Genomic DNA, 16,958 nt, shown 5'->3' on the forward strand with positions numbered 1-16,958 from the left:
GAGAATGCACATGTACATTTCATAGCTCAGTTGCAGTCCCCTCACGGCCCACAGATTGGGGACTCCTGATCTAGTTTGTCTTAATGTTATCCTGAGGTACTTCAGCGTGTAGTTCATGAAGTAGCATTTCCCAAAGTAAATAATTTTTTATATAAATTACATAGAGATAAGTGATTCTTATTAAAAACGTTCGCTAGGTGCTCTAGCCCAGTGAATAAAAATGAGCATTTAATTGCATTTAAGGTCTAGTATAAAACTTTTCAGTATTTTATATTTGTAAGACAATAAAGTGCACACAAGAAAGCTTACATTATACTCTTGTAAAAGCACATTTCTTCATGTTTCTTCCAATTCTGTAGCCACTTTTGTATTGACAGTCAAAAATGTGGGTCTTTTTCTCTTTTTGGCCCAACATGAATTCTACAGTCCTCTTTTATTATATTTGATAATGTTGAACATATCCTTTCCGAATCAGTGGTCACATCTCAAAATTATGGCAAGATGGGTGGGAAGATGCATATAATTGCTTCTTTATATGCTAGGCATCTAAATAATTTGTAATGTTGAAATTATTTATGGAAAACATTTGCTTGGTTTTTAATGAGTAAGTTACATTTTGTATAAACCTCATGCATCATATAATATCAGTGAAAAGTGTCAAGGGATGGGGGTTGATCAAGTTAAATTATTTTGCTGCTGCTTCAATAACATGAGTATTGTCATCCAACAGCATGAAATAAATTATTCAGAGTTAAATGCATTATAGTTAGATCATATATTGTGTGTGTGGGCAGATGGGAAAAGTTCAAGTGGTCTATTACTGTGATTCTACTTCATATTTCAAAATATGTGAGTAAAATTTGTGGTTTGCATTCTCCAACACTGTCACATATATTTCTCTGCAGCCAGAAGTACTGCAGGATCCCTCCCAGTAGCCATCCTTACTAAGAGACAAGGGGCAAAGTTTTTCACATTGAACAAATGCTTTGGCAATGCTGTGAAGTTTAAGTTTGAACTTAATGTTGCAGTTGGCTGGTAGAAATGCAGCCAGAGGTTCCACTAATTCATAGCTTTCTGCCCAGTTACTATAATTCTGGGGGAACATTGGCCATTTGACCTTAGTGTTTGGACAACAGATGAGGTAATTAAAGATATAGTTATAGTTACCAGGATCAGACTTTTTCTTAGCAAAAATTTGGAAAGCAAAATTCCCAGCATGTGGAAGATGGATCTTAAAGTTTATTTGGTTTCCTTGTTGTTGTTGTAAGATATGTCGTCTTCCTTCATCTTCACTGAGGCTTACGCTGTCTGAATGCAATGACGCTAAAATGTTCAAGTCTTTACTGAGGATGAAACTGAGGTTACAGCAGCCATCATTAGTATGAATAACTGGACCTTTTTGTGAAGGTCTGAGGAGCCCCTGTTTCTTTGTGAACCAGTTGGGCCCAACTGGTTGATGGAGTTCCTTTGGGAAACAAACATTCCTGTCTATAGAATTGCACTCAACGTTGTATTCTAGAATGCATGTGTACATTTCTTCAGGGCCTTTAGGTGGTTTGGCATAGATTTGGAGTTTATGACTCCCCATCTTCTGTGGGTACAGTTCCAGATGCATCCCATTCCTCTTCAAAGTCATCAGGCTGTATTCTTTTGCCCTTTTCAGTTCAGACATGAACAGCATTGGAGAACGGCTCTCCACTACTATTGTGACTTTTCCATTTACTGTAACATGCAAATAAAGAAAGCTGGTTAGAATATGTCATATTATTGAGAAAAGCAAATCAATCAAAAAGCTTGTAGAAAGTGATCTGAACTCAGCTTTGCTGTCAGTCACTTTGGCAATGAAAAGGAGTATATTGTAGTTGAATATTGTGGTTAGAAATTGTTCAAAACCTTCTGTCATATCCAAATTCAGAATAAAACAGCAACAGGATTGAAGGTAGGGAGATTTCAGTTTGTTTTTATTTTATTGCTAGCGTAATAGAACTGCTCATCATTCTGAGGCAAGATAAAAGCATATATGGCTTTTTTACTTATAGTTAATCTGGCTACCCTTTCACTGTTGGATTTCAAAGAAAGTTAAGATTTCCAAAGATGGAATTCTAAAATAAAAATGTTTGTTTAGTTCAGGCATGTCAAACATGCGGCCTATGCAGACCAAGCCCACCCCAGCCCCGCATCGGCAAAAAAAATAAATAAATTCAGATACATCACGATATGGTCTGCAATATGATCAGGTTTGACACCCCTGGTCAAGTTGCTAAGGGACACTGAAGGGATAGCTGAAAACATCAGAAAACCTGTGAACTAATATTTATTTATGTTTATACAGCAGGCTTATGAACCTGCACCTATAAGTTCTTTGTATTCTTAACCTTTCTTTTTTTATGTTTTCTTTTGAAATTGAAATATACAAAAAATTCTAAGGACCCTTTCAGACTAATTATGTAGTGGCCTTTTGAACTTGGCATAAATTATACTTGGCATAAGTGCAAAAGTGAGTAGTAAAAGTGAGAAATTTGAGATTCACAGGTTAGTTCTACCAAGCTAATCTTTTAAAATTAATTAAAATCGCACTCAGTTTTAAATTTTGTTGTAATTTTTTTCTTCCAAAGGCTGGAAATGTTATATCTAATAATAATACTGGCATGGGGCAAGAAGCTGTATGATTGTACCTGTCTGTATAATAGATGTTTCTGGATGGGCCACCAGCAATCCCATCATGTAAAAGTCACTTTTGTAGAGCAGGTTATTTTCAAACTGTTTTAATGCCACAGTTGGTTTGAGTAGCTGCCAGTTGTTGTTGTCTGGGAAATGATTATTAATAAAGAGTGCAGGGTGCGTGAGGAAATAAAATTCACTGTATCTAGAATAAAAAGAGAGGGGTCATAATGTTATTGGTAATGTACGTAATTACTCCCTGTCCTCACCCATCCTCACCCCCAGCAGCATACCAGAACCAGAGACATGCACCTGAAGGTAAACTTGCTGCAACATTCATCAATTGAGCCGCTGCCCCAAGTGCTGTCCACCAAATGCCACTTTCCATCAAGGTAAACTGCATTCCAGGCATGGGTATACTCTCCTTCAAAGGTCTGTCCTGTTTTGTAGCCATAGCCTTTAGAATAACCAGATAAATTCATGCAGTGTATCCCTGCAATTCTGAGGGAAGATAAGAAAGAGTCCTCAGGAACTAAAGATGTGCATCTTGGAAAAATGTCATTCTTTTACAATCATTGTTAATTTCCATGCAACATTCCAAGAAGATGGTTCCTTTCTTGCATTATTGTTGTTACAATAATGCATGTTGTTAGTGTGGTAGGTAGAATGTTGCTGCAGGGAGGTATGTTTATTGTATTAAAAAGTTTGACACTGTTTTGTGATGCATCATTCAATTGCTCCTAAAGGTTTGCATATGTGAAAATTAATGCTTGACATCAAGTTGTGTTTGTTTCTTTTTTGTTTTGGTTTTAAGAAAAAAAAAGTCCAAGAATCTGTTAAAGGCTCTGGTGGAAAATGATCTAGTTACTTTACATATTGATCACCTAATATCTTATGAACCTTTTCCATTGTAACAATTTTCTACATAGTAAAACAATTCAAGTGCAGCATGCAAAGATGCACTTCACATTTTTTAAAATAAATACAATATATTTAATTTGACATGCCACATCCTGGTTAGGTCATTATAATGTGCTTTCCCTGAAGCTATCTTTGCAAGTATTATGGATGCTGCAGCTGAAGCAGAATATGGCTGCTTGGTTTCTGGTGTATCTGATCTATCCATTCAAAGCTGGTTCCTGTCATAGTCTGCAGAGACAGAATGATTTGAAGAAAGCCAAAGGTGTGTAAACTCACCAAAAAAACAAAAAAAAAAAAAACAAAAAAAAAACACACCACAAACCTAAATCAAAGGGGGAACAAAAATCTCCAACAATCCCACACTGGATTGTGTATGTTCTGTGTCTAGGAAATACTGACTGATTAATGGAGGAGCAAGGTGGAAAGCCAAAGAATGACACAGTCTGAAAGGATCCAATGTGTAGAATTGTCCTAACCTAAATTTTTGTCTTTTTACTGTTTTCATCTGTAAGAAACCAGGGTTTACCAAAAGATGGGAATAGTTCCCTCAGCCCTTAACAAAGCCAGGAGCTTGCGCAGTGTGATGATAGATGAAATTAAATTTGCCGCAACATAGATTGAAAGAAACAATTGGAATTGATTGCGGACAGATACAATCACTGCAGACAGTTCAGTAAAAGCATCTGCTCAATGCACGGAGATGATTAAAAGCAAATAAGAAGTTAGCCTGTGTTTCAAAGGGGAATAGAAAATAACCTGGAAAAAGCTACAAATTACAATGATATTACCTGAATGGCATGACCTTCCCTTCAATACTGTAGACAGTTTTGGTTACTTCAGCTGAATAAAAGAAATTGAGAACAACAAAAAAAGAGAGAACAAAACTACAAAGGCCCGTGGAAAGTGCAGGCGGGATAGATTTCAGGCAAGGAGATAAATGAGACAATTGGCAGTGATAAACCATGTAGCTGGAGACGAGATAAGTGTGCATAATCAATGAAAGAAGCAAATGGTCACTTTGTTGGTTGGCTGGATGGCTGGTTCTTTCCTATAATATCTCCTTTTGGGTCACTGCTAAAGTCATAACTGATTTAGGATTAAACTGCTGAGATACAAACATTTTTGCCCATTCCCACTTTCCTTTGCCAAGCTGGTAGTTTGTTTGCCAGTTAGAATTGCCCTTAGTCAATTAACTTCGCTGTAGCAAATTGTAGAATTGCCAATCTAGACAGCTGTCTGAGTCAGCAAAGTTCTGGAATTTGGGGGCATCTTCTGTTTGAAATGGCAAACAGGCAGTTGAACATTTTTTGAAAAACAAAACAAAACCAGTATTATAATGAGCTAGAGAAGGAAATTTATAATATTTACGTCAACAATAGAAGTTGATGGTGCCTTGTAAAACCTGTATTTTTCCACAGCTATTTTTTGCATTACCAATTACTGGAACAAGGCAGTAAATTGCTTTCTAGGGCTTGGGCTCAGATTCTTCAGAAAATTTATTATACTCCCTGACTGTTCTTTGTCTCCCAACTGTTGTCTTGCAGGCCTGCCAAATCAAGCAGCTGTTTCAGCAAAGATCCTACCATCACAATGTCAATGTTCTTGGACTTCATTCAGCATTTAAGCTAAAATCTATGAAAGTTTTAAACACCAGGAAATGTAATAGATAATCAAAATCTTAGGGAAAAAAGTTTATGCTCATGTCTGGACATTAAACATTCTTCACCTAAATTCTACTAAATCGGACAAGTTATGCTTTCCATTGACTGTTATATAATGAATGGCCAAAATAAGAGAGATTTGTTTGTGTTCTCCAAATTTGCTCCATAATCAATTATAGTTACAATTGTAGACCATGGTTACAATTAAGCATGATACTGTTGTCAGTACTCTATAGCCATTATGGGTTATGTTCTGCAATGATCCCAATTAGAATCCTGCTGACCTAACAAATGTTGTAGTATCCAAGATCAAGTAGGAAGCAAGCAATGCTCTCCTTCTCCACATGCCTTCCTTATTTGAGATGGGTGGCACTACTTTGACATGCAGAAGGAATAAAGTTTCAAGTGCCATTTGTTAAAGTTTGGTATGGTAAAAAATGTTGAGCACCTCTATTTCACCTTTTTTAATTTAAGGGGAAAGTTCAGAGGTGGTATTCAGCAGGTTCTGACCAGTTCTGGAGAACCGATAGTGGAAATTTTGAGTAGTTCGGAGAACCAGTAGTAAAAATTCTGACTGGCCCTGCCCCCATCTATTCTCTGCCTCATAAGTCCCAGCTGATCAGGAGGAAATGGGGATTTTGCAGTAACCTTCCCCTGGAGTGGGGTGAGAATAGAGATTTTACAGTATCCTTCCCCTGCCACACCCACCAAGCCATGCCCACAGAACCGGTAGTAAAAATTTTTGAATTCCACTGGGAAAGTTCCATTTAACAAACAATTTTATTTCTTGTGAAAAGGTTATTAATGCATTGCTAAATATGTTGCATAAGAAGTAGACATGCAAGTGCAACCTGTTGAAAATATATCATTGTCCTTAATGGTTTTTCTAAATTTATTTGTTCCCAAATATGCCCCTGCTTTGGAGATTTTTAAGTATGTATTTAATTTAATTTAATTTAATTTAATTTAATTTAATTATTTAATTTAATTTAATTTATTGGCTGCCCATCTTACCAACAAGGTAACTGAGCGGCTTATAATCATAAATTTTTTTGTGTGTGTGCGTATACACACACACACACACACACACACACACACACACACACACACACACACATGGAGAGCTTTTGCTTGATCTGACTGCACATGAATGTTTGTGGTAAAATATGAATATAGATCTATTTAGTTAACACACTGCTACAGTCAAACATGCCTGTAAATTTTAACACCTCAACATGTGTCTTCAATCACATTTTGTTTTAAGTAGTTGTTTAACTTCCAGGTAATTTGGTTTTATCAAGGGTTCGTTTACTCAGTTGATCAAAATGGTTTTTAAATGAGCTCTCATAATTTGTTTCCTAATACCAGATATTTTGCCTTGATGAGATATTTTTGTAAATATATTTCCAGACTTTGGATGTCAATTATTAATTATATGTTTATTTCTAATGAATAAAGACTGTTGGAAGAAAGCCTTGTTCAATATTAAACTAAAAATCTGATGACAGTACAGAAATACAGAGCTTCAAGTTAATTTCCAGTTATGTCTAACTTCAAAATAGGTGAGCTCCCATCAATTAGATTTTATAAAATAAAATTATTAGAAAACTCCTACATATTGATAGATTGGTCTCTTTGTTAACACACTAACTTGCACACCCTAATTCTACCCTTCTGCCTTACATATAAAATGGATAGTGGATGTGGATTCACAATTCTTTTCTTGCAGGCAACCCTGTTCCATAGCCTTCAGACTTTTTTTTTGACCTTCAAATATTGAGAAAAACACAGTACCTCTTCTAACTAAATTATCCCCATGTTCACATCTGCCGTTATGTTAATACAATGTGAGTTTCAGCAGATGGTGCAAAATAAATTATATTGGGAAGAACGATAAGCAAAATTATCCTTTTTAGAACTTCTAGCCATTGAACAACATAGGTTCAAAATGATATTTCAGATTCCTACTATGTGTAAATGGAGATGGAATAGATACATAGGCAATTAAGCAACTTAATATGGCCAAACATTTCGGAACTTGATGTACCTGCACATTTGTTCAAAGAGGCGAGCATATCCCTCACAAATGCTTTTTCCACTCTGCAGGACATCTTGAGGATTGAAAGACTGATTCTCTTTATCGAAGAAACCTACAACATCATATTCTGGAGGAACAATGGAACAAGTAATACATAAAACAAGCAATGTGAAGTTACAAAAGTTTCTGTACTCTAGAGCTACTACTAGTACTTGTTCCGAGGTAGATCATGTAGACCTACCTTAAACAGCAAGTGGATAAAAAGCTAAAATGTACAAGATTAATTACCAGTTTTTCAACCTTACTATAATAAATGATACCTTTAATCCTGGTAAAATACGTTTTATTTAAGTTTCCAGCTGAGCTTAGTCTACACATGCTTTTTGTATGCATTTCTCCTAAGATTTTTTTACACATATTTTTTCATAACTCATTGTTCCAAATATTTTCCTGAAAAAAATAGTTGCTTGTCAGTTTTGCAAAACAGATATAACAGCTGAGAGAAGGAAGTCGGGATATCCAAGAAAAGCAATATTTTATATATGTTTCCTGATGATAGGCAATTCATGGAAAAGTATCTGAAGTCAGATATTTCCTGTGAATGATAATAGCTATATTTTTTCCAAGAAGGGAGATTTTCTAGATCAGTGGTTTGCAACATGAGCCATATGACTTCTCCCTTCCAGGATCATGCCACATTTATAGGGGGCCACAGTAAGTTTGTGAGAGGCCCACTCAACTACTAGGCATGTGATCAAATTATCCTATTTCTCTCGTGTATGCTAATTTCAGCAGCATAAATAATTACAATACAGTTTACAATAAATATCAACAGTAACTATGAGGGAGCCTCTGGGAAAGCAGGCTGCTTAGAAAAATTGCAGGCACCTGTGTTGCCTTTCTCCCTTTCTATTTCAACCTTCTCCCCAGCGGTAGTATGACAAATCACAATTGGGGCCAATTGTCAGAATTGTTAAGTGTATCACTGCAGTTATTAAGTGAATCACATGGCCATTAAGCAAATCTGGCTTCCCCCATTGACTTTGCTTGTTGGAAGCTGGCTGGGAAGGTTGCAAATGGCACACATGTAAGCCTGGGATGCTGCAACCATTGGAAATGCATGCCAGTTGTTAAGTGCCTGAATTTCGATCATATGACCATGGGGATACTGCAGTTGTTGTAATTGTGATCACCAGTCATAAGTCACTTTTTTTCAGTGCTCTTGTAATTCCAAATAGTTGCTAAACAAATGGTTGTAAGTCAAAGACTACTGTATAGGATAAGATAGAGGCAGGAAGCACTTATATTTGTGTGTTTCAATTATATATCTTGTTTTTTTCCCCAAAATACAACAGCTCCCCAAAACTTACAGACATATATATATAACCACCAGTCCTGCTTCCAGTCCTCTTTAGACCTTTGGAGTATAGGTCAATCGAATTCAGTGTAGTTTAAAAAAGAACCCAAGACAATCAGAGATACATGGGTCTCAAAAAAGAGGCATGAGCAAAAAAGGGTTGAGAAGCTTGTTTTAGACCCGTGATGGCAAACCTATGGCACGCGTGCCAAAGATGGCATGTGGAGCCATATCTGTGGGCACGCGAGCTCAGCTCCAGCACGCATGCGCACACTGGCCATCTGATTTTTGGGCTTTTCGAGGCCACTGGAAGTCGGGAAACGGGCTGGTTCTGGCCTCTGGCGTGCCTCTGGGGGGTGTGTGACCGTTTTCGCCCTCACCAAGCTCCAAGAAAGCCTCTGGAGCCTGGGGAGGGTGAAAAACAGGCCTACTGGGCCCAGTGGTAACCTTTTTGCTGTTGCGTGCCAAAAGTGGGAGAGCAGGGGAGGTCGCGCACGCATGCATGGGGGGCGGGGCTTGGGGGGCATTGAATTATGGGTGTGGGCACATACGTGCGCAACCCACCCACCCCATGCTCCCCTTGCTTTTGGCACACAACAGCAAAAAGGTTAGCCATCATTGTTCTAGATTATACTAGGTCCCCCTCAGTCATATATTTCCATTCTAGGCTGTCAGAACAGAACAGCAGGCATAAATACAAGGCAAACAATGAGCCTTACCCACACATTTCATAGAAAGAGACTGCTTACCTATGTGGTGGCATATCCATATCCAAATGGCCCTAACTTTCTCCAGGTCAGTATGTGCTACAAGGAGCAAGTTTTGCACTAATTCTTCCACACTGCTTTTGGCATTCACCTGTAATTTGAGGATGTTAGATAGTAAGGTATTGTCTTAATTTGAAACCGACAGTCACTCGGCTTTTCTTCCCTAATGCTCAGTTCAGAAAGTCCATGCATCTCTATTTGTCAGGTCCATGTCCAGAAAGAAGACAATAAGATCCAATTGAGTTCAATCCTTTATTTTCTAGACCTTTTTTTGGGAAACAGTTTGCAAAATACTTCCCCTCTGTTGCTGCAGATGCACATTTGATCACACAATTGATTTCCTTCTGTCAAAGAAAACACAGAAGTTCATAGTTTGGTTTAGGTTTAGGATAATTTTAGGTGTGATTGGAGGGGGAGGGCAAGCTTATATATTTGTACAAGATCCTAATTAAACATCGAAGCATAAGATAGAGCAGGGTTTCCCTTAATCTTGCTATACTCTCCTTGACTGCCACCCATGTCTTAAGTTTCAAAGACAGAATTACGTTACTGTTATGTGTGTACAGTTTATTCAGGTGTGAGTAGCTATAACTGATTACAATTCAATTATTTTCTTTCACAATGTATCCTTATTGAAAGCCAGAATTGCTCAGTTGTCAGGCCAAAGCAGAGATTTTATTAATCTGTAATTTTCTCTATTGGCTGATCAAGACTATATTCTAAAATTTTGGAAGCTGCATAATCAGAAGTATCTCATGGATCCAATCTGGGTCAGACAAGCAGAATGGGTACATACAGGGGTGGGTTCTAAATTTTTTACTTCTGGTTCTGTGGGTGTGGCTTATTTTGTGGGCATGGCTTGATGGTCATGTGACAATTCTTTAGGATTTAGCAGAGGTACTGGTGTACCAGGCTTTTACCTGCTTGCAGAGCTGTACCGGTCTACCCATTTGTTTTTGGAGACACCGGTCTACCCATTTATTTTTGCAGGCCTACTCATTTGTTTTTGGAGGCACTGGTCTACCACCACACTGCCTTTTAACACTGATCAGCTGTAGGGTGTCCCTTTGAAACCCAGTGGCAAGAGTTTAAACAGTTTTTTTTCCTTCTAGCCGATCAGCTGGGACTCAGGAGGCAGCAATAGATTGAGGGTGGGGCCAAATAAAAGATAAGAAGAATGCAGGGGGGGAGGGGGCAGCAGGGCAGGGGAGCGGGGGGGGGGGCAGAACCGGTTCAGTGATGTCATATTGTCACCGCTACTGGCTCGGTGGAACCGGGCTGAACCGGGAGGAACCCACCACTGGGTACATTTATTTATTATAATGTACACAATTATTTATTACAAGATGTATGAAGAGGTGGGAAGGTGAGGTGCAAGACGGTGGGAAGAGAAAGGAAGAAACAAGATACAAGATCAACCATATGGTTTTTGCCATACATTAAAAACATTTCGGAAGCTGTAGAACACAACTTCTGAGATCTGAAAGTGGGCATTGCACACCGCCCAGAGGCTACCATATGAGGACAAACTATGTATGTAAAGATCATTTGAAGATGGGAAATACTTCCAATATAAACTAACAAATCCCCTGCATGGATTGCCCCTGTCTATAGGATTAGACAGGAAGGAAGTTAACCACCAGATTGCAAGAACACAAATGAGCAGTTAGATAAGGAGACTCAATCTCAGTGGTAGCCTCACACTGCAATAACTTATATTAAATTTTGCAGCTACTAAGATTGTTGGATGAGCAGGCACGAAGGCAGCCAGGGTAGTGATTGAAGCCGGGAAACAGGCCCCTTGTCAGTCAACAGGAATGTTGATTTACCACCTTATCAAGTACTTATCAAGGTGAGGGCAGCACAAGCAAGCAACAGCCAATGACTTAATAACCAGACATCAACACCACAATCAACATCGAAAAAGCTACAAACAACAGGCACCATATAATACCACACACAGAAAAGCACAAAACAAACTTGAAAGCTCAGAATCTGGTCCTGGTGACCGACCCAGATTGAATCCTTCAACATTATCCTGGGACATGTATATTCATCTTCATTCATGAGAAGTATCTCATTGTTAGGAGTCCTTGGTGCTCTCTGAGCTTGGTTGTTTTCTTGGAGATATTTCATTGTGTGCAAGAATGTCTGCAAGAAAACACCAAGCTCAGAGAGCACCAAGGACCCCTCATTTCAAACCTGAGCTACAGATATTCTCCTTTATTGGCATCTATCTTGGGTTGTGAATGTATTTGTAATAAATATTTATCAACTTGTATTGAATTACCAATGTGATTTTCTTTGCAAAAGTGGAAATAAATCCTGAGGGTCCCTTTCAAAGTGAGACATCTAAGGAATTTAGAAGAAAACAAAATGTGTTTGATAAGATTTGAGATATTTCTTAAAAAGCTTCTATAGTCTTGCAACTTTAATGATAAAAATGGATCAAATTTGAAAATTGTTAAGGAGGAAGAACAGAAAAATGTCTAGGGAAAATACCTTAACAAAATGACAGAATATATGACACAAAGGCAAAAAGGTTTAAGTTTGGTCCTGGCATCTTCAGTTAAGAAGTTGGAGAGCAGGGAAATTTCCTATTGTGTACTGCTAACAGATAAGGTTGATATACAGTGTTCTTCAGCTTTCCAGCTTCAAGATAGTAGAAATTGGAGACTTGCTGATGGTCAACACAGTCTACACAAGGATAGATGGGAAAATAGTTTTAGCTTGTTCTAAGACAGTTTCTTGTATTTAGCAATATGATTGGGAAATGGTTGATGTTTTACCTAATTAGATCAGAACTCATATATTTCAAAAATCTCTTTCTTAACATGATCTATGTACAACATGCTGGACTTCAGCTCTTATAAACGCTTTTTGCTCACTTATATAAGAAAAAATCAGCCCATTAAGACAGCATCAGATGTGAATGTTTGTCAGAATCAATGGAATATTTACTCTGTCTGCCTCACACTTCTCAAGCAACTGGACCAGTGGTAGGTTTCAAAAGTTTTTACTACCGGTTCTGTGGGTGTGGCTTAGTGGGCGTGGCATGGCTTGGTGGGTGTGGCTTGGTGGGCATGGCAGGGGAAGGATACTGTAAAATCTCCATTCCCACCCCACTTCAAAGGAAGGATACTGTAAAATCTCCATTCCCTCCCCAATCCATGGGAAGGTTACTGCAAAATCTCCATTTCCTCCCGATCAGTGGGACTTGGGACGCAGAGAATAGATGGGGGCATGGCCAGTCAGAATTTTTACTACCGGTTCTCTGAACTACTCAAAATTTCCACTACCGGTTCTCCAGAACTGGTCAGAACCTGCTGAAACCCACCTCTGAACTGGACACTCAAGGTAGTATGCATATCAGGTAGTTTTTGAGCAGTTTTTCTCAATGAAAATACAACTTTCATTGGGCTACCATTTTGGACTAGAATAAGTTTGCATTTTTCTTCAAGAAGAGGAAAGGGCTTCCTTAACATAATTGTGAAAGAATGAGGTCAGTATACAACAGAAGATACAACAAGGATGCACAAATACAGATACAGTAAAGCTCTCAGATGGATCACTTTTATACTATATTCTGTTCCAGTGGTGGGTTTCAAAATGTTTTACTACTGGTTCTGTGGGTGGGTGTGGCATGGCTTGGTGGGTGTGGCAGGGGAAGGATACTGTAAAATCTCCATTCTGTCCCCAATCCAGGGGAAGATTACTGCAAAATCCCCATTTCCTCCTGATCAGCTGGGACTTGGAAGGCAGAAAATAGATAGGGGCGGGGCCAGTCAGAATTTTTACTACTGGTTCTCCGAACTATTCAAAATTTCTGCTACCGGTTCTCCAGAACTGGTCAGAACCTGCTGAAACCCACCTCTGATTCTGTTCATGTGGAACTTGTCTGAAGCAATAGATTGCAGCCATCAAAACTTAGCAAATTGTACTTTATAATTTGTCATAAGTCTGATGACTGCAGCACCTATTTTCTACAAATCAGATATAATTCCCAGGATCCAAATATTATGAATTTGTGCTGTAGTTCTATTACTTCCATCTTTCTCCAAAACAGTACTTGTGTGTAAATCAACACTATTGTGCAGTTTTTAATTCACTATGTATCTGGATTAGCTATTAGCATCTCTATAACTCTTGACTAACTGTCAAACATGCTAGTAATTTGGACATACAACACAATTACTGAAATAACAATATATTGTAATATAAAGCAGTTAGTCAGCATAACTACATCAGCATAATTTAAAATAGCGAGAAAAACTAAATAACTAGACTCCGCATGAATTCCATAATGTTGCTGGAAATAATTAACACCAGAATCTATGCAATGCAGTAAACACTAATATATCTAGGGCCATGGGTTATATCTATTGTAGAAAGGGTGGCAACTCTGTTTGAGGCATGCTGTTATTACTATCAGAATTTACTTACCTTTTTTGCATATGCATCCAATTTTTCAAATTGCTTCAGGTCCAAAGGCATAGATTTTAAGCATGATTTGTCCCATGGATAAGCTGGAAATAAACATGCAATCAGGAATAATTAGGATGACCGGATGCAGAAGCTCTATCTTCTTCTGCAATTGATCTCCCTAGATTAATTATTCTAGAAAGAACAAGCCAATAACCTAGTAAATCTAATTTAGAACGATAATAAGGGCTTCTATTCTTCAGGGTTGGTTTTTTTAGTTCACTGTACATATTATGTTAACCCAATAAAATGTTATGTAAAATCCTAAATAACACAACTAACAAGTCTTAAAGATGCAGCAGTAATAGCAGAGAATTAGGTACAAATATGACCAAGGAAGGGTATTTGATATGTTTGGGTCAATCTGGCAATAAGAGCAATGAAGCAAATGTATACTGCTTTCTACTTAATACGTATGCAGTTTCTTGTTCAGTGGCCTTGCTTAGGGCAAAGTAGATGAGGTAACTTGCTCCCAAGCTGACATACTTATGAGATTTTGTCTGCAAACAGTATCATTCATATTTATTCAGGTAAGATGTCAGCTAAGCAGAATTGAGTCAGGTGATGGGAGTTATGTCTTACAATGTTAGTACAAAGTCAATATTGCATCAAGTAAGTGCTACTATAGATAGAGACTAGATACAAAAGTATGAAAACACCTACTGCTCAAATTAGATGATCTCTACAACTTTATAAAGAAGAGACAGATTCTACTTTCTTATTTACCTACTTCTCTACTTTGTGAGGGGTCTTTGGTGGGGTCCTCTGAGCTTGCTTCTTTTCTCCCAAATGTTTCATTACCCTAACTAGGTAACATCATCAGTGCTAGTAAGGAGTGCTGCTTTCTGTCAGTTTATATTCTGATGTCTTAAGTAGGAATGGTTATAAACATGCATTAGTTGGGCTGTTTACTGATGGCTCTTTGGCAGTTTCTTGATTGGGTTATTGATTATTTAATTGTTGGTCTTATTGTTACTCTACTTTATTTCTGAGTAGCAAGGACTTTTGTTTGATGCATGTGTTCTTCTGACCACTTGGGGCTAAATCACTCTTGCATGGCTGGCACTGTTGCAGAGATGGCTCAACCTGGATTGGATTTGTAAAAACACACATAATCTAATCCAGCAGTTAGGATCCATGCTACCTTTATTTATTTATTTATTATTTATTTATTAGTTCAATTTATATGCCACCCTTCTCCGGAGACTCAGGGCGGCTTACAATGCATTAAGCAATAGCCTTCATGCTTTTGTATATACCTGCTTAGTAGAGCTTTTTGGCCCTGCCCAAGTGGTGTTCTATTTTATACAAAGTCAGCTTATTGCCTCCACAAACTGGGTCCTCATTTTACCTACCTTGAAAGGATGGAAGGCTGAGTCAACCTTGAGCCTGGTGAGAATTGAACTCGCAGTAATTGCAGGCAGCTGGCAACTAAGTGCTACTTTAACAGCAGCAGTTTAGTCTGCTGCGCCACCAGGCTCTTTCAGATAATTTATCTATTTTAGATAATAGCCAGATAATAGCTATCCTGAGAATTATCCAATGTCATGAGTTTTTAATGTTTTTTCCCTGAGATCTTGTGAAATAACTTTAAATTGTCCTAAGATTCCAGTTCTCCCATATGAATTTTAACTATCCCCATAAATTTGGACTGAATGTAAAAATTGGTTATGTGTTGGGGTGGATGAGAGGAAGTTGATCTTTAAGAAAGGTTGTGCATTAGCAAACACTCATTTAAGTTGAATAGTGCCTGGGGGTCATATGCTGTTCCTATATAATGAACTCCAAGTAGCTTGTATTGCTTTAAATAAAATATTAACTATTAATATATTTTGGTAAGTATAACAAAATAATGTAAGTAACAGCAAAAAGCATAGTAATCAAACATTGCAAAGAGAACCATGCCTATCAACAAGCCCCATCCATAGATATAGAATACTTAATATGATGGCTATTTTATGAAGAGTTAGAAAAAAGAGATAGAGAGTAGAAATTGGAAAAATAGTATTATGTATACTGATATATAATAGAATATATTATAATTACAATGTATACACAAATGTTAGAAGTTATAAGATTATGATTATATACATCTAAATATTATTATTATTATTATTATTATTATTATTATTATTATTATTATTATTATTATTATTGGTTAATCTTTAGTGAGATTCATAGCCTTTGAGGCTGGTTAATAGCTCAGCAGCTCGAGTCCTAACCAAGGACCTAGGAACTGTTAAGGTATCGTCGGAGGATGTAAGCTGTTCCGAGTAAGGTGGTTTTTTGGAGAGTCAAAATGTTCAAGTCCGGCAAATTTAGAATTTCTAAATAGCAGGGTAGCCCTTTGGGTATTGCTCCAAGGGCTCCAATTACAATCGGGACAACACACAATTTCTTTTTCCACAGTCGCTTAACTTCAATTTGTAAGTCCTGGTACTTTGTGATTTTTTCTTGCTTCTTATCTTCAATTCGTGCATCACCAGGTATTGCAATGTCAATGAACCATACTTTTTTCTTTTCAACTATTGTTATGTCAGGTGTGTTGTGGACCAAGTGCCTGTCAGTCTGAATCCTAAAGTCCCACAAGATCTTGAGTTTCTCATTCTCTAAAACTTTCTCAACCTGATGTTCCCAGTGGGTTTTTGCTGTACTCAAATCCAAACTTCTGGCACAATTTCTAGTGAATGATCTTAGCAACACGGTCATGGAGTTGTAGGTAGCCAGTTTGTGAAATTTTGCTGCACCCACTGATCAGGTGGTCAACTGTCTCATCTTTCTCATTGCATAGGCGGCATTTGCTGTTGGTGGTAACATGTTGAATTTTTGCCTTCATGCAGTTTGTGGCTAGGGCTTGTTCTTGAGCTGCCAAAATAAAGCTTTCTGTTTCTTTTTTCAGTACTCCTGATCTTAACCAGTTCCAAGTTAGTTTCTGGTCAGCTTTGCCTTCAATACTTTTCAAGTATTGGCCATGCAGAGCTTTGTGTTTCCAATTTTCAGCTTGCTGCTCAATTACTTCTTTCTTATATTCTGCTTTTGTTTTAATTGTCTTTAAAAGGTCTCCTTTATTT

General features: G+C 37.8%; 1 protein-coding gene across 1 annotated transcript in view; it reads right to left on the minus strand.

Moving 5' to 3' along the window:
• Nucleotides 1-208: 208 nt before the first annotated feature.
• KY (kyphoscoliosis peptidase) overlaps nucleotides 209-16,958 on the minus strand; it is a 42,157-nt gene continuing 25,407 nt past the window's right edge. The window contains exons 5-10 of the mRNA XM_034439595.3: nucleotides 13,849-13,931; nucleotides 9,388-9,496; nucleotides 7,291-7,408; nucleotides 2,974-3,162; nucleotides 2,676-2,866; nucleotides 209-1,722 (exon numbers count right to left, since the gene is read on the minus strand). Of these exons, the coding sequence (XP_034295486.2) occupies nucleotides 818-1,722; nucleotides 2,676-2,866; nucleotides 2,974-3,162; nucleotides 7,291-7,408; nucleotides 9,388-9,496; nucleotides 13,849-13,931 (1,595 nt within the window). The 3' untranslated portion in view covers nucleotides 209-817. The remainder of the gene's footprint in view (nucleotides 1,723-2,675; nucleotides 2,867-2,973; nucleotides 3,163-7,290; nucleotides 7,409-9,387; nucleotides 9,497-13,848; nucleotides 13,932-16,958) is intronic.

Source organism: Pantherophis guttatus, chromosome 6 (assembly GCF_059756535.1).
Source record: "Pantherophis guttatus breed Tessera chromosome 6, ASM5975653v1, whole genome shotgun sequence".
Lineage (NCBI taxonomy): Eukaryota > Metazoa > Chordata > Lepidosauria > Squamata > Colubridae > Pantherophis > Pantherophis guttatus.